Source organism: Urocampus carinirostris, chromosome 8 (genome assembly GCF_059441175.1).
Source record: "Urocampus carinirostris isolate Australia breed hairy pipefish chromosome 8, RoL_Ucar_1.0, whole genome shotgun sequence".
Taxonomy (NCBI): Eukaryota; Metazoa; Chordata; class Actinopteri; order Syngnathiformes; family Syngnathidae; genus Urocampus; species Urocampus carinirostris.
The window spans coordinates 29555402-29583368 of record NC_142356.1 but is presented as its reverse complement, the minus strand read 5'-3'; the positions used below and the strand labels follow the sequence as shown (position 1 = coordinate 29583368).

The window sequence follows — 27967 nt, the reverse complement described above, 5'->3', positions numbered from 1 at the left end:
CAAAAAATGGCATTGTATGTAGCTTACATTTTAAATTACAGGTAGTTAAATCTTTAACTCCACCCGGGGGAGTAAAAGCCCACATTAAACCCAAACCCCACATTTGCATATTACCCTATTTTTATTACAGTGCCTATTTAAATGCTCTTTATTCCACACGTTATAGTGTATATTTTGTATTCTATATCTCATTTTATTTTTAACACAAGGATACTGCTGGATTTCCCTACGTTTCTATCTAGTTTTTCCCATTACATTTTACCTCTGGGAAACCCGACATTCATTTTTTTGCATGGACCATAATAAATGTAATCCTTGCACTAATACACATTTCATAGTGCCTAGTGTAGGTGTAACATACACCTGTCCTATAGGGTGCAATCATGCTTCAAAGAACAATGCCATTCAAACTAATGCCAGCTGATGTTAATCACAAGGGAAGAAATTCAATGGGAAGGCAAAACTACCAGAGAGCAATGTTGGTGTCTTTTTTAAGCAGGCGTGCTGGGAAACAAAGACAAGCATTAACAAGAACCTCACCTTAAATTCAAGCACATTTCAATCCTTGAAAACACATTAAAATTCAAGCTTTTTTAAGCATTTTGACCACCTGGACGAGCCTGCTGTGAAAACATGTCCTGTTTACAGGAGGCTGTCAGTTGGTCAGTCTCAACAAAATCTCGATTTAAACTGTTGCCACGTCTCTTGGAAGCAATGGCTGTCGAAAAATAAACCTGGTCGGGTTCATCTTGTGGTTTCCCATCAGTGCCCTGCTGGCATTTCTTATTGCTGTCTTGTTATGTTTGAACAAAGTAAATGTTGTCATTACGCTGCTGCGGCGCGATGATAATGACCTTTTTGCACAGCTGCGCTCATATTTGGACACAAAACACACGTACACACAGCCTTTTTGTCGCTTGCAAACAGGTCTTCTGTCTTCTTTTTTCCCATTACAGGTTTTGACTGCCGTGGAGGTGCTAGATTATCAACTAGAATCCAAATTTTCAATGCCAATGACTTGTTTTTACACCAGGCAGGTTTCCATCAAAAATATAGTGTTGCACATCTTGTTGATTTTCAGGTTTGTCAACAACTGAAATGACAAAAAGATCCTCAAACATGGAGAAGTTGCAATGCTTTGGCTAGATAAGCAAAAAAAAAAGTCAGTAAGTCTCAATTTATCAGACCATTGTGGAGGTGATCGAAATGACAACATGTGATCGAAATGACAACATGTTTTTAGGATTTTCTCACGTTTTTAGACCACTTTAATGCATTGTTTTTCTTATTTAATAGTATTATTTTTATGTATTTATCTTTTTGCTAGTAAACTAAAAATAAAGAGTTATCTGTCAGTGAGCAATGCTTCTGATAGGGCGTATGGCAGGTATTATAGCTTATTTCAGTATTATTTTGCATGTTTTAGTAAAAAAAAAAAAAAGTTGACGTAGATGGGCAAAATTTGCAATCTTTCCTCCAATAAAGCAGTACATATGTTTTTTTAAATAAGCATTGCAGCTTAACGTTTTCATTTAAAAAAAATTATATGTTATTATATTTATGTATTTATAGTCATTTTTAAAGTAAAACAACAACTAATGGGCAAAATGATCTGATATGGCAGATAACTTCTCATTTCAGAATTGGTTTTATTATTTTAGTTTCAAAAAAAAAACTCTAAAAGAAGCTGTACAGAGTTTGAAACTTTTATTTACTCGAAGCCACAATCTCTTGGTCTGTGTCATCATTGCAGCCATTTCTTAGATGCGCTTGAATAAACTCTTATCATCTTTTTGGGATTTGGGTTGGCGTTTGGACTCTACTTCAGAAGGCCTCCTCTTAGTTTTGCCATTTTCATGCTACACTAACAAATAAAAAACAGAAGACGCCACAGAGAAAACCATGAAAGCAATCGCCGAGCCCCAATTTCTCATAATTAATATCTTGCGTCCCAAACAGCTTTGCTCAAGGTAGGATAAAAGAAAATGGGCGCGGTGGAAAGTAAAGTACAAGGGCTATTTGACAAGTAGGGGATTGTTAACACATACTTGATAGAGATTTTTTTTTAACTTTTAACTTTTTTAGGGGCAGCTCAAATGATGCACCCAAATTACCATTACAAGTAAAAGATCCTTAAAACAAGCAAAATTATCTCCAAATGGGCACTCTTTTTCTGTGTACAAGAAAAGATCTGAAAGTAGGCAGCATAAAGTATGTTTCACAATAATAGTGACAAAAATAACTTTAGAGTTGATGACAAATGATCCTGATGTTAAACACCAGCAAAGCGGTGAGCTAGCGCTTTTCTTATTATTTGATCATAACCATTCATCAATCTCAAAACGTTGGTTTTAGAATTAAAACTGGAAGTCAGGATTTAAAAAATGAGGATAGGTGAATAACAACAACAGGTACCCATATGGGTACAAATACAAGCTCATTAAAAGGTATCGGTACTCGCGATAGTGGCAAATAGCGATAACAGCTGTTTTTATGCACGGTAGTTTTTTAATAATCAGCAACCTTAGAGCACAATTGTCAAAGTTGGGGTCTGCATGTGACATCCAGTCCCTGAGATGATGTAATTATGATCATTATACACCAGGAATCGTATGTATTTGCGTTCACTCTACATTACTTCTCCTTGCATTTTAGTTTATTGAAGTTTAGTGAATGATAGGAAATTGCTATTATTTTTTCTTTTAAGTAATTTATACACATTTGCAAAAACATCAAAAGTAGGCTACAGATGGCTACTGAATAAAACCGCCTTTTTCATCTAATGTTCATATATTAGAGATTTTTGTATCAAGGAAATGTATCTTTTGTCCCTGTTAAAAAAATAAAATAAAATAGAGCCAAAAAAAAATATGTAATTTGCTCTGCCGAAATGAGTTGCAACCTTAAATGTTTAGCTACAGGCCAATAACAGAGAAAAAATGAGGCAAATTCAATTTTTTTTAAATTTTTTTTTTTTTACATTTTTTACTGTTTTGAAAGATAGGATATTCAAACTATAATAATAATCCACATAAATAGGGAAAGTAACAAAAACAGTGATTTTAGAAAACAATGAATGTTCTTGTAATGTGTCATTGAATATGCTCTAAAAATGTCTTTCACTCTGGTGTGATTCATTTTTTTATATGTACAAAGGTCTTTGTTAAAATTAAACTTTAAAACTAGACTATCCCTTTAACTGCAAAAACAAGCAAAGAAAACTTTAAGTGATTTTCTCAGGTTTTTGACCCAAAAAAGGTGGATGAAAGGCTGTAATTCAAATGGCCATGTAGAAATGATAACTCCAGCCAGCTTCACCAAACAGAGCGATCCTTTAAGGAAGTGACTGAACTTCCCAATTGATGGGTTAGCCCAGGGTCGACCAATCAATTTGACGTCACACTCCCGCCTCCATCCTATAAAGCAAACAGGCGAGCTTCAAAATCGCTCCCTACTCTCCGGCACACACCTTGCTCAACGCAAATCACGTCAACGCGTAGAGACGCACACGCAGAATTGATCAACATCGGCTATCTGTTATGGCGGCTCGACTTTTAGTTTCAAAACTGTGTACAGCTTCAGTATTTTGGACAAATTGTGAGTTTATATTGAGTGACAGCAGTAAGGCCCAAAATACCAATAAAGCAGTCTGCGAACTTTGTTTCAAGAAGGTGCCAGTGAAAGGAGCTAACACACGCTAACATGCTAAGATTGTATCACGCGCTACATTGCTACTGAGATGCTGCCGTTCAAAACGGTTGACAAACAAGCATTCAGAGACTTGCTGTACAAGTTTAATAAGCTGTACGACCCAACAGGCAAACCAGTACATATTCAAGTTGATTCAAGTTAATAGAGCTTATGCTATGCAACTGTTGTTTTTTTTTTACAGTTTCTAAGATAAGCTATGTTTACTAAGTTACATACCTCATTTTACTGTTTACCAGTTTTTGTTTTCAAAACCTAAGAACTGTAAGAAAGAGACATTTTTCTGCTGCTGTTAGATGCATTTACTTAAAATGTGTTGAAATCTTCGAGAATCAAACATTTATCTGCTCTCCTGCTGTATTAACTTTAAGTGTGTGTGTGTGCGCAAATTAGAGTATTTATTACTCATCTGTGGACCTCATCTTTGCACTTAATGATGAAAGGTTGAGTCAAAGACCTTACGGCGCGTTACTTCACCTGTGCATTGTGCCTCAAAATGTTTTAAAAGAACAGGCTGAAATCATGCACTGTGGCATTAGCTTTAAAAAAAGGAACACAAAGTTAATAATGATTTCTTCATTAATTCTTGACTTGATTTCTTGACCAGTACATTGCTCTTCTTTATCAAGGTGTTCAGTATTAATATTAAGCCGATATTATCATAACATCATATAATGCAGAGGGGATTTTTTTTTTGACTGATTGACGAACTGATGTGCATCGTTTGAACATCATTCATGATTTATTGCCCAAGAAGAGTATGATTTAAGTTGGTTGTTTTTAAGGAGAGAAAAGTAAATCACAATCACAATACTTGTAGAATTGCAATAATTGATAATCATGATACAAATTGAATCTGTACCTTAGTATCATGATACAATCAAATCGTGACCAAAGCATATTGTCTGACCCCTATAATGTAAGCCGAAAATTCGGACTATAAGCCACGACTTTTCACACAGGTTTTAAACCCCGCAGCTTATGCAATGACGCGGCTAATTTATGCATTTTTTTCTAACTGCCGCCAGGGTCCCCCCCGAGCTGTAAAGAGAAGAGTGAGACAGGTAAAATACATGTGTCGAGGAAGACACAAGTTAAATGTAACTTTGTGCATGAATAAAACTAGCTTGAAAAGACCCTCATCATGGGAAAGGTGTCAATCAAAAGGGGAGCGCTACCATTTTTTGAATAATTTTACGAGTTGGTTTATTTGTAAATGGAAATAATGTGTCGAAAAGAAATCATTACAAGAAGCAACGTCCAACGAAGCAGAAATGTTGATGGCGGATTCCTGTTTATCTGTCGGCATTATCGTGTATTTAGTAGTAAATATTTTACACGGTTGGCTTCTGTGGATTGTCCTTGATGTAACGAAGGCATTTTCGCAGACGTTCAAAGAAGTTGAAGACGACCAGAGGGCATAATGGTGAGTTACCTCGGCTTTATAGTTTTTGGGTATCTTGTTTCCAATGATATGTGGCATGACTTCTTTCAGTGTCTGGTGACATTGTACAGACACGTACTTTTTTTTTTAAGTCCAGGTACCGTATATTATTGAAACTCTTTCTGTGTACTGTCTTTCTTTGTAAATATCTCATGTTTCAATGTGGGCACATGCAGCTTATAGTCAAGTGCGGCTTATGTATGTACAAAATGTTTTTTCCTTTAAAAATGTACTAGATGCGGCTAATAATCTGGTGCGCCTTATAGTCCAAATTTTACGGTACCTACAAAATATAATTGACTACAATTACCGTGGCGCTGTCTCAAGTAGAGTATGACGACATGATATTCCAATATACATCCTACTGAATATCCACAAATCTGAGCCACATTTACAACTATAAAATAAAATATTGAATTTAGGTGGTCAGTTTATATGAGTATACGTACTTGCTTATGTGTCACTAGTAGCGAATAGTTGGCAGCGTGGGGCAGGGGGCCTGGCTTATACAGGGACAACAATATGAATGGAGTAAAGGTCTCGGAAATTAACCAGAAATCGAGAAGGAAATATTCGAGTGGTTTAAAGTCAATATGGAGTGTCTCAACAGCACTCAAGATTGCACAAGCCAAGAAATATGAAGGGATCACCACTTCCACAGGTCTTTGGTTTTAGGGGGTCGGATTCAATGTAAGGATATACACGGTAATTTGTAACTGCATAGTTAATTTCAAAGTAACTGTCTACCTTTAGGTGTCAGTAATCTGGGCGGTAAGGGAATTACTTTTTAACTAGGGCAGGGGTCGGGAACCTATGGCTCGCGAGCCATACATGGCTCTTTCTATGAGTATCTGTGGCTCAGAGACCAATTTGATTGCATGCAAAATTTCTCCATCTTGTTCAAAACCGAAGGTGTCTATCATATTCAGGTACACGTAAAGCCAAACCAAAGCTAAATTCAAAGGAAACACTTTGCAGTATATATAGGGCACGTTTTTCACTACAATTTACAGTCAAGGTGTCACACAAAAAAAGGAGGGAAAAAAACTCTTTTGGGCTGTACAACGCTAAAGAATCCTTTATTTAAAAGTTCACTATATAATCTGTGTTCAGTGTTCAGATACTTTGACGAATCCACAGAACTGTAAATACGCCAAAACACCGGAAGAGAACTTAGTCATTTGATTGGGTGAGTGGGAGGGATGGGTGGAGCTATGCAAAAAGTACAAGCATTCCCTCCCATCTCTCGCCAAAGGTAAGCACATAAGGCTCCCTATTCTCAGAATGTTGTGATGTTTTTACAAAATAAATGCTTGCATCTGGTTTTGAAACCAATATGTATAAAAAAAGGGTCAAAAGGAGTTTAACCGATCTTGAGTCATTGCAAGAAAGAGACAAGTTTAAAGTGGTCTGTTTGTTGAATTTGGTACAGGGGCTCTGGCATTATTCTCTTTTCATAATTTTTATCAAATCATCAAAAAGAAATGTGCTGAAGACTAAGCTTTTGTCTGGGGCGCCATTTTAGCAATTTAGTAAATTTGTCTCATAATATATGGTGTGGCTCTTTCCCAAAATAAAATTAATATTTTTTGCTTTTATGGCTCTGAGTCAAAAAGGTTCCCGACCCCTGAACTAGGGTAACTGAAGTAATTAATAACTTTTACTAACAACTTTTTTACATTTTCCCACTTTTATATTGTCATACAGTATTGTCACAGAACACAGTTAGCGAATTAAGGTTGAAAGTGCCATCAAAAGTGACCTAACAGGCATGGCAACACAGGGAACTGCTTTAAAAAACGGCTCATCATAAATCTTTAATTATTGTCATCGTGCAAAAAAAGTCCCAAAGCGCGTTCGCAGCCGCTTCAACTGTCGTAATAAGATAGCTCCTCTCGCCAGTTATTCATGATAAGCGCCACCTTGCAAAATGGAAATCGACACGACGAGATAAAACCTGGACAATGTAGTATGTCATGTTTTATTCGCCACCTTAACTCAGTAAAAGTGGCGCACGCACACCGGGAGAAAAACGAGTTTTAAAAGAAGCAATAAACCATGACAGCAGTTTCGGTGCCCAGCTTGCTTCGATTGATTTGCTCGTTTAAAAAAATTAAAGAAAAAAAAAAAAACATTGCAGCAGAGCATCAACAAAAGTTAGGTCAAAAACTAAATGTTCCAAGTTTTTCTCTTAACTGTTCATTTTCTACTTCAGCGTTTCGACATTTTCCGTGCGCGTAGTGATGACTGCATCTAATACAGGGCAGAAATCATAACATCGAAACGTTGCGCCATTTGAATTCATGCAGGGGATGCGAATGCAAAGTGGAACCAAACAAAAATATGACACTATGTAGTACAAGTGCGGGACAGGAGGCAAAAGAATAAGACAATTAAAGAGCACTTCATAAATAGCAACGTTCTTTGATGACTCACTTGGGGGCGATTAGGCTCGCTTTAATGTCCGCCTATCGCAGGTGCACCCAGGCTTTTCTCACGCTTAGGAAAACTATTAGGAAAACATTACACCAGACGCGCCGCAGGTGCACGATACGCAACACATAGAGGTACTCAAGATTTTAATTGTTCGGTGACCACACTGAACAGCCAAACCAAGTACAAGTAAACTACAAAAAGGTCTTGCCTAAAAATTGTTTCTCACTGTAATGAACTAACATGCCATAACGTAAAAATCAATTTATAAATATTATACCCGAGTGCCAAAAGGTAAAAATGGACTTTTCCTCGATTTATTTTGAAAAAAAAAAAAAAAAAAACACTATAAAGGCTTTGGCACTGCTCTTTAGAAAGTATCAAGGCTCTGGGAATTGTTTCAGTATGATAAATCAGCATTAGATGAGACATTAGAGGGATGTTTAAACGCATTCTAAGGGATGGGCAGGGCAGCTGTATGATGCGGCAGGGGTAAACCAGTGAAAGCTGTCGGACCCTGCTGTTGAACAGAAGAGTGTGTTGTGTCACCCTGACCAGAGTGACATGGCCGCTTTCTTGTGTCCCGTTTCATTTGGAGTGCCGAAAGCATGACCAACTTGGGTGCCGAGGTGCTTAACTTGTTTGGGTGTTTGGGCATTTGGGTTGGCCATGGTCCAAAAAATTTTGCGGGTGTTTTTTGCAACTTTTTTCCTTTTTTTTAATTTTCTTTGTTTTTGTATGTGTTTGTCTTGCTGTCGGTCACCCCTCTCGAGGGATATGACCAAGTTAGAAAGATAGATAGATAGATAGATGACACAAGTAGCTTTGATCAGATCTTTGTCCAAAGATCGAGGGAGCCCAACTTCCTATTGTTGTTTCCTGTGTCCGGCGAATGAGTGTGTTTAGGAGGCCCCATAAGGCGAGTAGGCATACTAAGGCAGCGTGGTGAGAGTCGTAAAATATGGACAAAAAGTAAGAGGGAGTTAGCTCTTCAACAGAAAAAAAAAAAAAACATGTCCCATCACCATTGTCTAAGATGACGTTCCGTGCATGTCGCAGGAATTCACTCACCCTGGGAACACGATCGCCATGCTGACCAAAATTGTGTAATCAATTCCCCCCAAAAAAAATATCGGGCACTGATGAGTTCTTTCAAAGTTCATGCATCAGTTCAGTGTTCTAGCAATAAAATGTTACTTTGCAAGAAAAGTTCCATTGTGTTTATGGAAAGCAGTGTTTATATATTGTAAGTATCATAAATGCCAAATAGAACAGGAACTAAGTGACAGCTGTGCTTGAAATGCTTTATTTTACAAAAACAGTTTTTTCTCAGAAGTTTTCTTGGAAACAAGTATTTTCGAGAAACTAAGCGATATTCAACTGTTGTTTACTAAACAATAACGAAGAGTCTCAAAGGGCTTCACAGATTATTACACTATATTACACAGACTATTTTTCAGCCGACGAGAAGAGTAGGTTATTCATATGCTATGGAGTAGAAGTGAGTTGACAAAAGCTAGAATTTTTTATTTTAATGAAAGATGAAGGTTGAAGCTTTCTTTTGATACATTCTATGCCTACATAGCGCCAGAACTTATTTTCATAGGCTTTCAAAATTGAGTTAAAATGGCAAAAATTGGCTGACACTAGCTCTTCCTATTTGGAGGAAAAATGTATGGCATCGAATGAGTTGAATTCGAAAAGTAGTCTACAGAAGTTTTAAGTATTTGTTAGCTCTTGAAGATTCAAAAACAGAATATAAGATCAAATGACTATTGTAAAACAAGAGTGTTGACACCAATGTTACTTGATTTCTGAAAAGAATTGTCATTGATCTTTTTTTTCTAACTATACGCAGGCAGTATGTGGGCTACCAAATAAGGATTTTTAAAACAAAATTATTAAATTTCTTTGACTTAGTTCTTCACTGTTGGTCTACTTGGAGTATTGTTGAGAAACAGAAATGTATCCTAAAATTATTTAATTGGCTTTTAATTTGATCAACAATTAGTTCTCTCACCTCTATTTCAGATAACATTCTTTTTGATAGCTCAAACTAAGAAAGTAAGACGGCATATGAGTGATACTCATGTACATCAGTGTAAAGTAATTCCCCCACTTTAAAACTTGTGTGAAGGAAATCAGTAGCTAGCGCAGTTACATGCTGTTTATCTCCCTGATTAGCAGGAGCTCATAAATACCTCATCACGGATGCTAATCTGATGTCTCACCTGGAGGGGGGCACTAAAATATACAAATGACACGACACCATGTTATTACCTTAACAACACAGCAGAGTACATTTTCTCGCTAAAACATGCTTGTGATGTTTACTGTTTACTATTTAACAATGCATGAAAAAAATGGACCTTCACCAAGGCCAAGCTTGGTACACCTGGGCCTGGGTCCAAGCAGGCTACTTCTCACTTTGACCCGCCAAAAGCCAGGTCCTGCAATGCGCTGCCGAAGTCATTTCAGATGATTTAAATCACACGTGTGTAGAGCAAATAAGCCTAGCACAAAAAATACTTGAGTTTATTGTTTCTGGTGGCTCGCTTTGGAATGGATGTAACGACGGCGTCCCCTTTTGGACAGTTCCCGAATGCACCAATTGACCATGTACCATAATGAAATCTGATAACATGAAGTTTTGAATGTAACTAAAACATCCAAGGCTATGTATTAATAAAATAATGTTCTCACATACATAATTATGTCGATTGAGGAGCATTACGCAAATTTCTCACTTCTCTGGCTTTCTAACAAGTTTAGCAACTTCAAACACCGTCATCTGATCCTGGTGGTCTCAGATATGTGAGACCACCCCCAAAAAGGCATTATCTGGTCAAGTGTCCCTGGTCAATATAAAAAGAGGAGCTGATCGATACCTCGCTCTCATTTCTTCTGCCTGGGTGATTCGTCTCGCACTGCTGCCTTGATTTCAGCACGTGGGCCATACGTTACTACTATCCAAAGCACGAGACCAAATCTTGCCGCAACAACAAGAAGACGGTTTTAGATTTAACACCATGTTTGCTGGTTCTTGGGAGTGAGCGTTTAATTCTGTACTAGGGAATCTCCCCAAATCGACTAGCATTATATAGCGGCAACTTTATTTTTGTGCTAGTAACATCAAGATTTCAGCGGTCGAAAACTCTCATAATCTCCGGCACCTTCACCTACTTTTTTTGTTTTGCTATCATTAATTCTCTGCGTTAATTAATTATGTGTGCTATTTTAATCGACCCGGTTCATTGAATCAATTTTCTTGGGATTAGTAATTCATATCAGAACTCAAAAGAACCGAAAGGAATAACAGAATTTAATTATTTTTTTTTATCAGTGTAGGAAATTCTAGCATCTTTCAGAGAAAAAAGATTTATGGTGGAGCACAAGCAACACCTAGAGGCAAATTTGTTTACTGGTTGCAGTGAAGAATAATTTGTTTCAATCCTAACGATTTTCAAAATCAAAGCTTGAAAAATCCCGACATTGGTCAAACTCAAAGCCAGTGGGAAAACTGACTCACCACATCATTTTTTGTGGCGAGACAATGCTGAGAGACGCAAACCAGGAAAACTTAGTTGCTTAGGGCCAATGAGTTGTAGTTTTAAGTATGCCTTCTGGATCCCGACAAAGCCAAAACCACTTGCAAGGCACACACTGTACCCATTCACAACGATTGATCAACCAGAGAAAATTGGAAAATCGAACCCCGGTGTTATTTTACGTAAAATAACGTTTTTTTTTAAGCACTCAATTGTCTTTGCAGAAGCTGTTTCTTTAAGTATTGGGAAACTATTTGCTGAAGTAGGCAGTTACACAGATATTTTTTAATACTAGGATCATACTAACAATCCATTGAAAATTGTTTTTATACCATTCAAACTGGATCATACCTGATTGGTTGATATAATACTTGTATCATAGAAATGTATTTTTCAAAATTGTACAACCAGTCTCCAACTTTAAAGAAACTTAAGTTAATTTATTTTGTAGTTGATGACATATTAACAATGACGTTCATATAATCAGGTGAACATTTTAATTACAATTAATTACAAAATAAAAAGCATACTTTTAAATCATTAAATCAAACATTTTAAATAAGTGTGTGCCATTTTTGTCACTTACCAGTCTGCCAGGAGTTTCACTGAGTGAAATAAACTGGAGTCTAAATAAATGTTGTTGTTGTCTGTACTTAGGCGCAGTTCATAAATACCACCTTTATCGTTTCATAATCAAATGTCTAATTCCTTAGTCAATTTAATTTTGAGCCTCAAAAAATACCTAAAGCCTTCCAGCTAAGGCACACTTTTTATGCCATTTATGCCATTATGGCCCTTTTACGAATGTTTTCTTCTGACACGTGGCCCCAGAGCTAAATTGAGTTTGACGCCCCTATCAATGGCCACACCTCTGATTGAGCTTCCCAATGAATGCAACGTGAGTGCCTAATGCGGGGGTCGTTTTGGCGCTCCTTAATAATCCCTGGTCATTTTTCAAAACTGTTTTATAATGGAAAATGGTATGATTTTTGTAGAACAAAGAACATTACACAAACATTCTTAACGTTTCTCAATGAATATAGATGTATACAGTATGTATACAGTAATCTCATCTCATCTCATTAGCCGTACCGCTTATCCTCATTAGGGTCGCGGGGGGGGGGCTGGAGCCCATCCCAGCCATCTCTGGGCAGTGGGCAGGGGACACCCTCAACTGGTTGCCAGCCAATCGCAGGGCACACAGGGACAGACAACTCATTCGCTCATTCACACCTAGGGACAATTTGGACCGGCCAATCGACCTGAAATGCATGTCTTTAGAATGTGGGAGGAAACCGGAGTGCCCGGAGGAAACCCACGCAAGCACGGGGAGAACATACAAACTCCGCACAGGAAGTCTGGAGCTGGATTTGAACCCACGACAGGTTCCCATGACATGAACTGTGCCGCACAAGCGCTAACCACTGCGCCGCCGTGTATACAGTAATATATATATATATATATATATATATATATATATATATATATATATATATATATTGAGTTGCTTTCCTCATAAGGCCAGCTCCAAATATATGGTCCAGTATGTTCTTTCAACATTTTGGGTTGCCTCACTCTGGCTTAAGTTGCCTAGTGAAGTGTTTCTCAACGGTTCCTGAGCAATGGCCAGTCTGTCAAAAATAATTAAAAATGATTTCCCATTACAAATTTTTGGGACACTGCAATCCTTAACAGAAATGTAACATATTTAATATACAGTAATATCCCTACATACAACATTAATTAGTTCCTGGAACATGCTAATATCTAGAATTTCCTGTATCTCGAGCAAATTTTGCCAATACAAAATAACTGAAAATTAATTAATCCGTTCCAGGCCTCCCAAAATCATTCAAGTATCTTCCCGATCATCAATAACATGTTTAAATATGATTTTAACGTAAAAAAAAACATAAAAAATATGATAAATAAGATGCAATAAAATGAGAGTTCATTATGAGTTTTATGCCTTGTTCAGGATAAGTTGGGCCAGAGGCGTGTGAGGATTGAGGGAGCACGAGACTGTTGATTATACACAAGCGCTTACTGTAGACTTAAATTTAAGTTAAAGTAACTTAAAATGAATGCACACACAATTTCACAGCAGGTTTAAAAAAAATATTCATTTATGTTTGCTTTTTACTCTTTTTTTTTTTTTTCTTCACTTTTTTTTTATCCTTTTAGCTTAACTTGTGATACTTTCACTTTAAAGAAAAACCTATTCAAGGAGATTTGTCTCTGCCGTGCGCTAACTCAGTCAAGCTGATGCTGGTGATGATCTGTCTCTACTGGTAGCGTCTGGAAATTCTGGTAACTTGAAATTTTCCTCATATGTCAGGAAATATTTTTGCTCGAAAGACATCTTGTATTTTAAATTTCTTGTATATAGAGTAGCTTGTATGTAAAGTATTATTTTATTCCCCTGCACGTTAATAACTCATGACCAAATGATCAGAATATAGAAAATAATAGTAATGTCATGCTTCCTTCTGATATGGATTGATGTTAGTTCCTTAGCTCTATGACAGAAAGAAAGCAAAAACACTGAACAATGGGATGCTTTTTTTGCAAAGAAAACTGGGAATTTCTTTGAAGCACACTAGACAAGGTCTCACTGCACACTAGGGGGCCCCGGCAGGGTAAACACAATGTATATGAGGTGTTGAGGAGTCTCTCTTGAAAATAATTCTTAAACTAAGAGACTGGTGGTATTTCAGAAGGCTACTTAATGTTTCAGAAGGAAGGTTTGATCACAATAATGTAAGTTTGAAGTACGTATTCAAAGTTTCTCATGTTTGTGCTGGTAGGCTAACGAGGTTAATAGTGTGTTCGGCATGAAGTTGTTATTCATTTTTGATTTTATTGTTTATTTACTGATTGGAGTGACACTTCAATAATGGGGGCTTATTTACAGTGAAATATGTATGAGTTGTGGACCCATTTAAAAAATGGCAATAGTAAATGAAATGATCTGCATTTGTATCGCGCTTTTCAAGTCAAGACTTCCCAAAGCGCTTTACAGTATGCTTCACATTTCCCAAGAGCGGCCGTGTAGCCATATAAGGCGCTAACCACTAATTTTAAAGTATGAATTTTGATTTTCTTTACTGCCCTCATTACGCAACCTTACACACACACAACCACACTAAAACGCTAGTCATGAGAAGATGATAAACCGTGTGAGTTAAACATCACACTTAGAGTTTGAGTATATCACTTGAGGTGAGATGTCAACAAACATCATGAGAAAAACCATTATCAACCAATAATGTAGTAGAGACGCTGCCCGACCTACGAACGATTTCCGGACGATCGTTCGTGAGTTGAATTTGTTCGTAAGTTGCTTCGGCGCTATATTTTGTATGTTTATGGTTTATATAAGTATGTTTAGGGCTTGTATAAGTAACCTATATAGTTTTGGACTAAAAAATAAACATCTAATAAAATAATATAAAGATAAATAAAGTTAAGTTTAACTTACTTTTGGAAGATGCACTCCAAGAGGTCCTCCTTCGTGGTAAAAAGTGGCCGGAAAAAAACGTTCCGACCATTTTCTCAAACGCATCAAAATTTCTTATTCTACTATCGTTTCAAAAGAAACTGTTCGCCTCTTCTTTACACTTTACACCCACCATATCAAACGGATGAAAGAGTTATTAAACAATAAAAACGTCAAAGTTCTTCGGTGTGGATGCTGGGTAACCTCTCTCAGCACCACGCGGCGGGAAGAAGCACTACAGTACTGTCCTCTACATGAAAAAAGGTGCACACAATACAAAGTCTAACTAACAGCAATGTCCGGATATTTTTTTCGACATCCCGAAAAAAATGTTCGCATTTACCGTTTTGCATAAGTTGAATGTTCGTAAGTAGGGGAGCGTCTGTATATTGTTTGTGTTTTTTACTTTTAATACTTACAGTGGTTTATTTTTTACACTCAGGCAGAAAAGTGGGAACTAAAAGGCTTTTTTCATTCATTCATTAATTCATTCAGTTTCCAACAGCTTGTCCTCCAGTAGGGTGACGGGAAGGGTTTTATTATTCTTGTGAATTTAATCGATATTGCAATAACAATTACATGCTTGTTTTTATTTGTTTCCCTAGTAGTTTAAACAGTATATTAAATATTGCATTTTTCACTGAGACCACACTTTTCTCAACCAAAATCATAAAACAGCTAGCAACTTTTGCAATGCAAGCCTGGAGATATTTTGTCCTTTATTTTAGTCAGCTGTAGAGGCCAATATAAGTTAATTTTCCAAAGAAATAGACAAATTGATCTGCTTAATTCGTATTCAATAACTGTGCTTATTAGACTTATTAGACTAATCGGAATACAAAGAACACATTAGAAAAAAAAATCTTCCTTAGGCTTTAATAATGGCATCAGTTTGACTTAAGACCTTCATTTGAATTTTCATTGTGTCCTATGGAAATTATTTCCCCTTTTGTCATAATTGAGTAAAAAACAGTATGAGTGAGGCGGGAGCAGGTTAAACAGTTTCCGCCACATTGGGATTTGGGTGGCGTTGTCTTAGCAAGATTATCCAGCAGCCCCGTGGCTCACTTGAATTATGTTAGAATCCTATTTGTGCCACACACAGGGCCTTCATTTGTTATTCATCAAAGCAATCAGTCCAGCCTTTTTATATTATTGTGTTTGCCATAACTTATAGTAAATGCCAGATGATTTAAGTTTTTCTGGGTGAAAAAAATTGAAGTGCACAGTCGTTATTCAAACGATTCATAGGACCGATAGTAGCAAAAAAAAAAAAAAAAAAATGCAATGGTTATCAGTAAGCTAACAAAAAAGGGGCCAATTTTGGAACAAGCTATACTATTTCATGCCCACACTACTTTTCACAGACGGCTTCACTGGAGTTTTAAAAAAAAAAATATTTATTTATTTTTTAAATACAAACTATTTTTTTTTAAATTGAATGAACAGGGAATGATTATTTTAGATGGATTACATTTGAGCTACGAGGATGGCCGGTAAAATATTTCTAATTACGCTACTATATAACGATCAATCAGTGTTTACCATAGAATTTGTGAGGCCTTGGTGGGTGGACAGTCTAGGGTAGTTCAGGGTCATGTTACCCCAGATTTATTTCCCCCCATTTTACATTTAAAAGCATCAATTTAGTGCACTTTTAGGGAAAAATCAGAAAGCAAGCTCTGTGATAAATTTGTGCCTGTGTTAACCTTTTCATCATCTAAACATTAGTTATTAGAGACTTTGACACAGCAAAAAAACGTCCCACCCATAAAGCATGGTAAAGGAGACAGGAGTTTAAACCCCCCAAAAAAGCCCCCCAAAAAAGCCTGCTCGTCACCCAATTAGACTAAAATAACTGGTGTTCCGAAGACGATGCTGTACTATATTAAGGTGTTGTATTGACGAGTAAACAGACTAAATCACCGATATGAGATTTAAATGTAATCAAATATAAAACACATATCTGTGATTTGGAGGGTTGAGCCTTAAAAAAGACATGATTTGTGATGACATATCTGAGGATCTAAACAATATGTGTGTAAATATATTTGAGAGAAATCTTTCCCCATATAAGAGTTGGGTAAAATGGCAGTAAAATGAAGCTTACATTTTCAGTTGCAAAACGTTCTTCCCGTTACAATTTATCCTATCTATCTATCTATCTATCTATCTACTGTGGTCATATCCCTCAAGAGGGGAGACCGACAGCAAGACAAACAAATACAATAACAAAGAAAATAAAAGGGAAAAAAATAGCAAATAACACACACAAACATTTTTGGACCATGGCCAACCCAAATGCCCAAACACCCAAACAAGTTAGGCACCTCTGCACCTAAGTTGATCATGCTTTTGTCCCTCCAGATGAAACGGGACACAAGAAAGCGGCCATGTCACTCGGGTCATGGTGACACAACACACTCTTATGTTCAACAGCAGGGCCCGACAGCTCTCACTGGTTTACCGTTACAATTTACCACTGGGAAAAGCTACTTGAATTGTTTGCATGGCTCATAATAGATGTCCACAACTGATGCATACTAGGGTGGTCCTTAATGGGGGTCGAAATTTTTTTTTTTGAAATATTGAGCTCTGACCCCCCGCATATGTTCTTATATCGATAAAAACACACTGTGTGCAATTTTGAACAATTTGGATAATATTTAGAGGTAGCTCAACGACTTTGAAATTTCCCAAAATGGTAAAATTTTGGCAATTTTTGAGAAAAAACGGAAATCTTAACCCTATGTGTACGGCGTTTTAGAACATCCAATTTCAGTCCATTGCTTATAATTGTAACACAAGAAAAGTTACAAGTAACTTTGTACACTAGGTCTGATATAATGTGCGAAAAATCCTTATTTTTCATACCAAAATTTCAGAGGCCTTGAGCGACCTCTAAATATCCTTTGATTTTGATGAAACTTTGCCTAATTACGTTTTGTATATATTGGAACATATTCAAGGGGTCAGAGCATGAAATTTTAAAAGTCGAAAAATAAGGACCACCCTAATGCATACTCCTAGCACTTATACACATTTAATAGTACCCTGTTAAGGTGTAGAATGCAGGGGGCGATGACGGTTCATAAGATAATGCCATACAAACTAATACCAGATCCCGTTAATCACGAGGGAAGAAGTGACCAGTGTCGGCGTCATTTTTAAGCAGATTTGTTTTGAAACATGGCAACATCTCAAGTAATTCACCCAAAACTTAAGCACTTTAAAGGACTGCTATGAGCCCTGACCTGAATTCTACAGCAAATAAAGTGAAGTTATTCGAAAACAGTGCCATTGGAGTTTCAAGTGTATTATTTGTGAAGATGGAATCATAGGTACATATTTTATTTTGGAGAATCAAATGAGCAGATGAGATTTAAACTTTTCAGGATCAATAGTTAAGGATGTGTTTTGGGTTTAAATGCTAAACATATCAAATTAAAAATGTTTTTCTTAAGTGAACGTGTTATTGTTGATCATTAATTGTGTATTTGTGTTTCAGTATCATAATGCATTAGTGGAACATACTTCAACACCGCCAAAGTCTTCCATGTGTGTGTATCATACTTACACAGACTGTAGAGGGCAAACTGAATACTAAAACTGTGAGAAGCTGTGTGCGTGTGTCTGTGATAGTGAAAGAGTGTGTGTGTATATATATATAGGTGTGTGTCTGCACATCTGTATGCATGTGGCCCGACACATATGGAGGGCTGAAGGGGGGAAGAAGAGCGTATAGTGTGAAGAGTGTGCATGCATATGAGTGTGGCACAGCACACATGTCTGGGCTTTATGATTCTGTGTGTGCGTGCTCTGAGGTTAATAAACATCGACAGTGAATTATCTCTTCTGGCAGGGTCGCAGGTGGATAGGACACAGCCGCACTCCTCTTTTTTCTTATCTTAGCGTCAGTGATTATCGCATAGACACTATCATTCAAACTCTGAGATTAAAACGCCAAAAAACAGCCAAACTCTGTTGCTATCCCAAAAAACAAAAGCATTTGGCCATCACTTTTGTGTGTGCGCCTTTTAACCCACAAAATATTATGGATAAGATTGGAAATGCAGTGTTTCCAACAGAATTCTGCGAGACCCCAGGGTCCTGGGGGCGTGAACGAAAAAACAAGTTGTTTTTTTTCACACACAAAAGATTTCATATGGGGTATATAATTTGAAATTATTAAAAATATATAAAATATGAAGAAAACTTATAAGTTGACAAGTATGTCACCAGAAAGCAGTATTGGCGTCATTTTTATGGAAACTTGTTCCAAGGCAACAAGCATTTACAATCACTTTACCTCAAAATCAAGCACTTTTCAATCTTTAAAAACACAACATTAAAATTCTTCAATAACTTCAAGCACCTGTACGAACCTTGTTTTCAGAAACTTGATACATTTTCTAAAATGTCAGTTTGTTTTAATCATAAATTTAAAAGCAAAATGGTCAGATTAGTGCTAATTAGTCGCGACATTTTTCAATGATTGTTTAAAAAAAATTGTGAGGTTTTTTTGCAGTGTTGCCCACCCTAACTTAATATTGATGAAATATTTTGCCCTACTAACTTTGAAGTTGTATAAATTAATCACCTTGTGCTCGATTACGATAACTGCCAGCTTGTGCGACAGAAGAAAGAGACAACTATACAATGACTGGGGAAAAAAAAATACTTTGAGTTTGACCATGAGAAAAAGAGGTCGCCATGTCATGAAAGCGGTTCCTCCTCTCGCTACTTACTGTAAGATAAAAGCAATCATTCAGAGGATAAAATAAAATGAGGCAATAGCCAAATTGATTTATACTGGTTAGAGTTCATGCTATTTTCGAAAAACATTAACAGGGTCGTGTGGACGCGCTTGATTAATTGTACTTAGATAGCATTTGCTCAAAGGCAAAAGGACTTTGTGCATACGTGTGTGCGGAACTGCTTTGGATTTATGCGGGCTAGACCCGTGACGCTGCCCTTGTCATCAGTCTCTGCCTGGCAACACACTCTCACACACAGACAGAATAAAGAGTGTAGCTGTAGTGTCGTTTTTGCTGCACGGCTGAGAGGGGCACAATGCAATAAGTTGGCCTAATGGTGCATTAATGCGCTTGCACCCCACAAGGTCAAATTCTTCTCTCTCCCTGTCTCACACTTTGTATCATCTGGATCCATAGCGCTGCGAGGAGTCAATATGATAGGGGCTAACCTTTTTAAAGAGCAAGTAGTCCTCCATGTGCTCAGCATAGACGGAGGTGAGACGATACTGGTTCTCGATGGGGATGTCCAGCTGGTAGCCTGTGAGAATGTAGCAGACAGTGCGGAACTCTTGGATCTTCTGCTTGAACACCTCCTTCAGACGCTGATTCTTCAGTTCTGTCAGCTCAATCTGCTTCAGCAAATCTAGAGAGGGAATGTTATGGTTTAATCGTTGTTGGGAATAATAACTACCTGTTGATGCAAAATATGTGGGCAAATTGAGTTTAAGACCAGCGCACACATGGCGCCAAACGTTTTTGGCGTCAGATGTGCGGGGCCACTTTTTGGAAGAAAACGGCAAGGCGCTAATGGTGTCAAGTATCAAATGTGTTTGATCATTTTGCCACTCAGTTGGCAAATTCCTTAAGTGTGCGGAGGCACAAAGGAAAACGGTGAGGTGCCCTTTTCCACAGCTTATTTACTCTGAAAACATTTATCAAGCCCTTCTAGAGGAGGACTTATTTGACGTAGTTGACTTTTTGCCCACATTATTCGCATAATGTATGACGTTATATTCCATTATTTCGGAACGAAATAGTTTTTCCCAAGTATCAGTTAGGGCTGCGCATTGAAAACCGGTTCTAATTTGGAACCGGTTCCGCGGTTAAATGATTCATTGGAATCGGTAGTAAAACTCCATTTCGGTTCCACTATCAAAACCGCTTGGGCTGCGGTGTGAACATAGCAAACGAACGCACCCCAATGCAGGGTCAGGTGACGTCAATACACGAGCTATTTGTTGTTTGACCAATACTATCAGCAGCAGAAATGTCGCCAGCTCGCAGTAAATGTTGGGAGGTGTGGCTGTATTTCACTCAAAAAGACGATGCAGGAGTATGACATACATGCAAAAAAGCCATCTCAGCGAAAGAAGTAACACCACCAACATGGTATTAAACTGAAAGAATGCACCGTGTTTGAGGCGCTCCGACGACACAAGGACAGTGTAGCCACAGCAGGGAAACAACCCAGCTAGCCTGGTAACGGTTAGCTAGCTATGTTAGCCAAGTTTTTAGTCGTGATATCAGGTTTATTTTGCGCCACTGTATGTATCCAGCTCTCACTTCAAAATGAATGTTTTATCCATGTAATTTAGATGACACAATTGGCACTTAGAATCAGGCTGCAGGTAGTTCACGTACTTATTTTTCCACAGTGAGAATCGATAAGGAATTGGATCGATGAGCAGGGATCGATAAGGAATAGGAATCGCTAAAACCTTATCAATACACAGCCCTAGTATCAGTACGCCCCTCAATGCTGAGATCCGACTCATCTCTGAAGAGTGGGATGGCACTTTACACCGAAAAACAAGAGAGAACAGATAACGGAGGTGCTTTATCTGACTCAGATCAAGACGCTTCTCCTGCTAATGGTAACCATGGAAACCAGTACTATCCGTTTCATGTGGGGTAGCTAATCCCTACCCAAAAAAAAGCCTGGAGAGAGACGGGCACCGCCGGGCTCTACTTGCCCAAAACACACCATGGGATGAGGTGCCCCGAAGACCTTGGTGGTTAAGGAATCCGTGAATCTTGGTTCACATGAACCGTAACAATAACAGAGGCAAAACGAGGTTTTATGTTAATCAATATTTACTAGGTACTTACAATATTTCAACTTTTTCACCCACAAATAAAGTCATCAATGTATATATCTGATTAGAACAGCAGTGGAAGTTACCCATAAAAAACGCTTCAGTTCACCTTCTGTATCATCTGAGACATTGTCAGGTCACTGTAATTTCAATTAATTCCTTGAAGAACAATGGCCAGAGAGAGCAATTTAGTCCGGTACAGTAGAAACAACCACTAAAAAATAACACAAAAAGACGACATCTCTAGTATGTGTTGCAATCTGGCACTTTTCTCAAAAGTATGGAAGCCTTTGTAATGCGTTTAGAAATATAGGACTATTTTACACGACTCAGCCCTCATCCTTGGTTTCTTTCGGCGCAGTTGTAAGTATGTGCTCGTCTTCCGTAATCATGCTGACACTCTGGTAGTCTCCATCTTGAATGGTCACATGAACCAAAAACGTCAACAATGTCAACAATTTTGAAAACAGCTGAAAATGGCCAGCTGAAAATGGCTTTAGATGTGCGAGCTGGCACCTGTGTTCAGCAGGAAAATGCGTCGACGCCAAATTCCCCATGCTAGTTATGGGCCGGGCTTTAAGATTATTTTATGAATCGAGCGCAACTACACTTTTATTTGATTTAACAATTGAACAAAACCAATAAACCACAAAAGTCTTACCCAGAACCTCCTTGCGTGGCGGAAGGCTAAGGTTGGCTGCGTTCAGGGCAGCGTCCACGTGGACCCCGTTGCCGCCCTCCTGCACTTTGCGCACCACTTCCCGGAGGTGGTCCACTTCTTGCTGCAAGGCCTCGGTCTCCTTCTGCCGTTGCTGCTTTGCCACCGCTGTCGGGTTCATCTTAAAGTTGAGGACGCGGGTCTGGAGGGGGTCAATGTCACCCTGGGAAAAACAAAAGAAGGCGATAATATGAAAATTTTTCTGTTCAGAATAACCCACTAAACGACTAAGACACCAAGTTGGTTCATTTTTTACAATATTTCTGTAATTACCACCAAGAAAGCGAGGTATTGCCTACGATTAAATACAGTCGGCCATTTGGAAGTTTTGGAGTTTCATACAGCAGATCCATTCATGGATGCAAAATAAACCAAAAGCAGCATAAAAAAAGTTATTGTTTGTCCGCAAAAATATCCAAACTAATTGTGATTGTGATTACTAATGAAAAACACAGAAAAAATCCGGGAAAAGTCTCGTGGATGGCATTTCACAGAATGCATTTCAGATGAAGAAAGTGAGGGGAAGTCAATAGGTTAAAGGTTTGATGCAGTTTTTGCAAGTAAGGCTTACGCCAGTTTTTTTTTCCTTTTGTATGTATGTGTGTAATATCCAAACATTGTATTTATAAGTTTATAATTTTCTCTATTAAGTATATATTATCTATTCCCAAATGAGTTCAATATAGCCTTTATATATTTTTCCCACCGCGTCCATCTGCTTTTATCTTACTTTTATCATCAGTGTTCTGGCCCTGAAGCGCATTAGGCTGGAGGAAAGGAGGCAGTGGGAGGGGGGTGGGGTTTGCAAGCGATTTCACGTGCTTGCTTAGAGTTCTTTTATTCTAGGATGAAAATGGTGAAAGTAAGAAAATAATTCTTTCAAATACAGTCTAAATGCCAACTCAACCCCCCCAAAAATGAAAAAAAGGAAGAGTTTATTCGAACTTATTCGGTCTGATTTATCATCAGATACATCAAAATATTGTTTCACTTGTCATGCTTTTTTTGCGTTTATTAAATCTCTCAGGACAACTTTATTTTTTCTGATCTCTTAACATTCATTTCTGGCACCCTTAACAAAAGTGGTGTCATAATGAGATAAAACTGAATGCCCTTTTGTACATCATCTCAAACATTAGTGGTCTATTGGATGGTTTCAGCATTCTCACCCCTGTTGCATAACATGTGGTGATTTTGGTCAGGGACATTTTTTTAACTGATAATCATTACACTAATAAATACCGTAGGGGAAAAAATGTGCAGTTATACATCAATAAGTACGGTAGCTCTTACCGTAGTTTTAATTCTGTGCGCCCTATTGTCAAGTGCAGTGTTTTTCAACCTTTTTTGAGCCAGGGCATGTTTTCTACATTGGAAAAATTTTGTGGCTCACCACTAACCAGAAATGTTATAAAATGACACTAAACAGTATGTTTATGAAATGAAATGAAATGATATGCATTTCTATAGCGCTTTTCAAGTCAATGACTTCCCAAAGCGCTTTACAATGTGCTCCACATTTCCCAATAGCGGCCTTGCAGCCATGTAAGGCGCTAACCTGCTTATTGGGGGTATCAGGGGTTCAGTGTCTTACCCAAGGACACTTCGACATGTAACACGGACGAGCCGGGATTCGAACTGGGATCTACAATAGATAGATAGATAGATAGATAGATACTTTATTCATCCCCGTAGGGAAATTCACACTTCCAGCAGTCTACCCTGTTGTTTATTAACAGATGAACATGATGCCCTAGGGGTGCTTGTAGCGAAGTGGATGACGTCACACTAGTCCAAAAATTCGACATCCCTGCGGCAGATGGAAAACTTTTCTTTGTGAAAATCCAGGGATACACAACCTCGTGTTAGCAAGTCCGCCTCCTCTCCGATTCCCCCCGGCTTTCGTGTGTCTGTTTAGCGGCGTTGAAGCCGGATTGCTCCGGGTAGCTCCGGGTGGCTACACGTTAGCGTCCGGAATGCTAAACATGAGCCACGTTTCCGCAAAACACAGCAACTGCGCTCCCTGTGCGCTTCGATGTTTTCCACCAGCACTCGATGATCTTATTTGGTCGTGAGTTCGCATTTACCATGATTACGGATGGTACCGAAGACTTATAACGCCGCTTCGCTAGCTCCGGCTTTTCCTCCACGATAGGCCCCTTCATCACGCCGGCACGAGAATTCTTCAGGGCAAAGAGTTGAAATTCCTTGAATACACGCATTTCTTGTGCGTTAAAACCCATGTCCATAGGATAGAAGTAATCCATAGTGTAGTTGTCAAAACGGGAAGAAAAAACACCGAAGATAGGAGCAGACAATAAAACAACAGGGCAGCTGCTGGAAAAGGCAGCCGCTCGTGGCAGCGCCGCTTTGCCAACCAGTTGACAATATAATTTATAATACCCCCAGTTTTTATAGCACAGACACTTAAAAATGACATAGTATTTGCAAAAAATGATTAAGGTATGTTTTATAAAATTTGACATTTTAAAAAGTGACATTGGATAATTTCTCACACTACATCTGACGATCTCTCACGGCACACGAGTGTGTCGCGGCACGGTGGTTGAAAATCACTGGACTAGTGCGCCTATTATATGAGAAATAAATGACAATAGTCTATTCATTTAGGGGCTTACCTCATAATACGGTGCACCCCTTAGAACGGAAAATACAGTGCATCAGTTTGAATTAGATTAACAACAAACATTTCAAAAAAGGTGTTTGGTTTCCAAGAATAGGTGCTGTGAGTATCGTTTGGCACTAAACTGTCTTCAAATTCTCAAAAAAACAGAGTTTTGCAGAGGAAGTGTATATTTCACCTCAATTAATTAGTTTGGCTTGCACCAAAAAGGCAATTTGTATTTGTTTCCATCGTTCTTTCTAGAAATACACAAAATAAATCACATAAACTGGTATCAGAGGACAAATCAAAGGATTGACCAGCACAACAAAACAAAATACCATACATAGTTATAACGGACTGAAACAGAAAGTGGCAGGAAACCAATTGGGCAAAGTTGTTGCATCAGAACACTGAGCAGACCAGCTAAAACACAAGTCCAACTCTAACTCAATAATCAAAGGGAAGCAGAAAGTAACTCATTCCAGACTTTTCCCTCAACCCGAACGCATAAACAAGCACATGAATCTTAACCACGGTCGACTCCCGCAGAGGCAGTGGAGCACAACATGCAGAGGGGGAATCAAATTAGCTCTGGTTGCGCACAGCCGCTGGCATTTGCGAGGCAAACTAAGATAAAATGATGCAACATAAACGATCGTTTAGTTGGCAATAGAAAACATTTCGAAGAAGCTCCTCGGCAAACAACTGAATATTACAGAGTTGTGCGTGGTGCCTTAGGCTGCGCAAAATTCATTCATCCCGGTCATTTAATTCTCAGGGCACTGAGGATGCAACAGAGGACACGGAGAGCATGAATGTGGGGTGGGAGTATGGTTTGTTTAAGACTATTGTCTTTGATATTTACATTAAAAAGCCGCAATAAGAGATATTAGCATAAACAGGTTTAATACTGATCAATCGAGTCATGAATACAGTGGTAGCTCTTTGTGCGAGCTCTTTTAAAGATGGAAATTTCATTTTTTTTCTTTATTTGGGAGAAAATCTTTCTCTGCATATGATGGAAAATCCTGGTCACAAGCATTCCCAGAGGCTACATTAAGCAATAAAAAACCTTACAAACACAACGTGACATATATTCACTCATAACAAGACAGTCTATGTAGAATACCGAGACAATATTTGTAATCTATGATGATTTTGTCATTTGGTACAAGTGACCATATAATCTGGATTAGAGCCAAAATGGGCAAAAAAATATCGCTCTTTAAAAAAAATACATACATATAATAATAATAATAATAATTTCCTTTGTATTGTCATTCTTTGTAACAATGTACACAGAACGAAATGTCGATACACCTGACCCGTTGTAGCGAGCCGATGCAGCCGCAGCCAACAGAGGGCGCCGCCATTTTACCAATGTTATAAGTCTTAGGTATGACTCGGCCGAGGCGCGAACCAGCGACCTATGCATATGCAATTTAAAATGTTCAAACATCTATAAGTATATTGCAGCCCCCAACCTGACCTTTCCTCCGCACCACACACGCACTTTTGGTATGGCGACTGCCTCCACGGTAAGTGTTGATAATAAACTCGCATTTTATTTTGTTAATATCTTATTTATCTTATAACTGTATTTTCTATGTTTAATTTCTATTTGAATGTGTTTTGAGTGATCAGGAAGATGTGTTTTATAGATATTAAGGGTTCATTTGAATGCTTTTGAGAGGACAGGATCTGATGAATTAGCTTTTAATTATTTCATATCTAGAAAATTAGCTAGTTGAAAGAGCAATTTGAGCACGATCCTGGAATGAATTAACATCTTGTATGACGAGGCACCACTATGTTTGCCCAAAATTACCGTTATTTGGTCACTAAAGACAAACAATGGCAAAAATATAACTTTAACTGACAACTTGAGTCTTTGATATTTACAAAAATGTGTGACTAATGTTCATCTCATGGAAGCGTGCACATTAAGACAAAATATCCTCAGAAACATCTAATCATTTCCATACCTATTTGTATTTATGTATTGCCCAAAGACAAGACACAAAGCCTTTTTTTGTTCACTTATCAAGATAGCACAAGCAAAACTGTTTTCATGCACATTTTGGATTATGTGAGCCAAATAGATGTAAATAGAACCAGGCGTGGATTGGGGCTTCATCACTGTATCTCTTCTCATCTCAAAGCGTACGCCGTTTGCTGCAGTTCACTTGATGCAATCTCTTGCAAGGGCAACAATTTCCCCCCTCCCTTAGACCCTTGACAGCAACAACATGAAAGACAAAGAGAAGAACTATTCCGCCAGTGTCATTTTGACAGGAAGTGAACGCCAAAAAGAAGAAAATGAAATAGAACAAAAACAAAGTTGAGGATTTAGCACGGTGAAGAACACACTCGGATATTTAATAAATAGCTGCTTTTTGGGGAATGGTAAAGTCCACTGTCATCAATAGAACATCTTCGAAATAGAGGGGATAAAAGCATGATTTCTTTTTGCAATTCCTTTTCAAGAATGTGTGAGGATAAAGCATCAAAGTTCTTCAAACACACTTGTTTCGGTGTTGGTGCATATTTTAAGACAATTCAAAGGCATTCTTTGATGTCGCTGATTTGAACGCAATGGAGAAAAATACATCGTGTTTAATAAATACTATATTCTAGTCTTCAGTAACGTAAAGTATTTAAGGGAAAAATGTTTAAAACTAAAAATATCAAAGTTAACTCTTTTTAAAAGACACATTAGTCTTTAGTGTAAGCAACGTACGGATTAAAACCTAAAAAAATGAAAAAGGCATGATGCGAAAAGGTAAAACAAATATCGTTAACCTCATGCGAAAATGGCAATACTTGACAATAATTTGTTTTAGAGAAAAAAAGGCTATAAACGGTTAACTTTTGAATGCAACTGATTAATGAAAAAATACTGGATTTCAAAATGATAACATATATGATAATGGCTTAACAGCATCAGTACGGCCTTTAACGCACACTACAAATGTAAGGAGTTAAGTCCATTATCACATGCCAACAGTTACATTTTTGAATAACTCCTATTCCAAAAAGTACAATTCCAATATGGAAGAGTTAATAAAAAATTATGAATAACGATATGCATTTTTAACTCAAATAACATTTGTTCTCTGGGAAATGTTTTAAATGACA

The 27967-nt window shown here is 37.9% G+C and overlaps 1 protein-coding gene across 1 annotated transcript in view; it reads right to left on the bottom strand.

Moving 5' to 3' along the window:
• The window catches only part of mad1l1 (mitotic arrest deficient 1 like 1), a 77416-nt gene that overhangs the window by 13746 nt on the left and 35703 nt on the right, over nucleotides 1-27967 (bottom strand). The window contains exons 16-17 of the mRNA XM_088342262.1: nucleotides 22147-22366; nucleotides 19839-20032 (exon numbers count right to left, since the gene is read on the bottom strand). Coding sequence (XP_088198388.1) covers nucleotides 19839-20032; nucleotides 22147-22366 — 414 coding nt within the window. The remainder of the gene's footprint in view (nucleotides 1-19838; nucleotides 20033-22146; nucleotides 22367-27967) is intronic.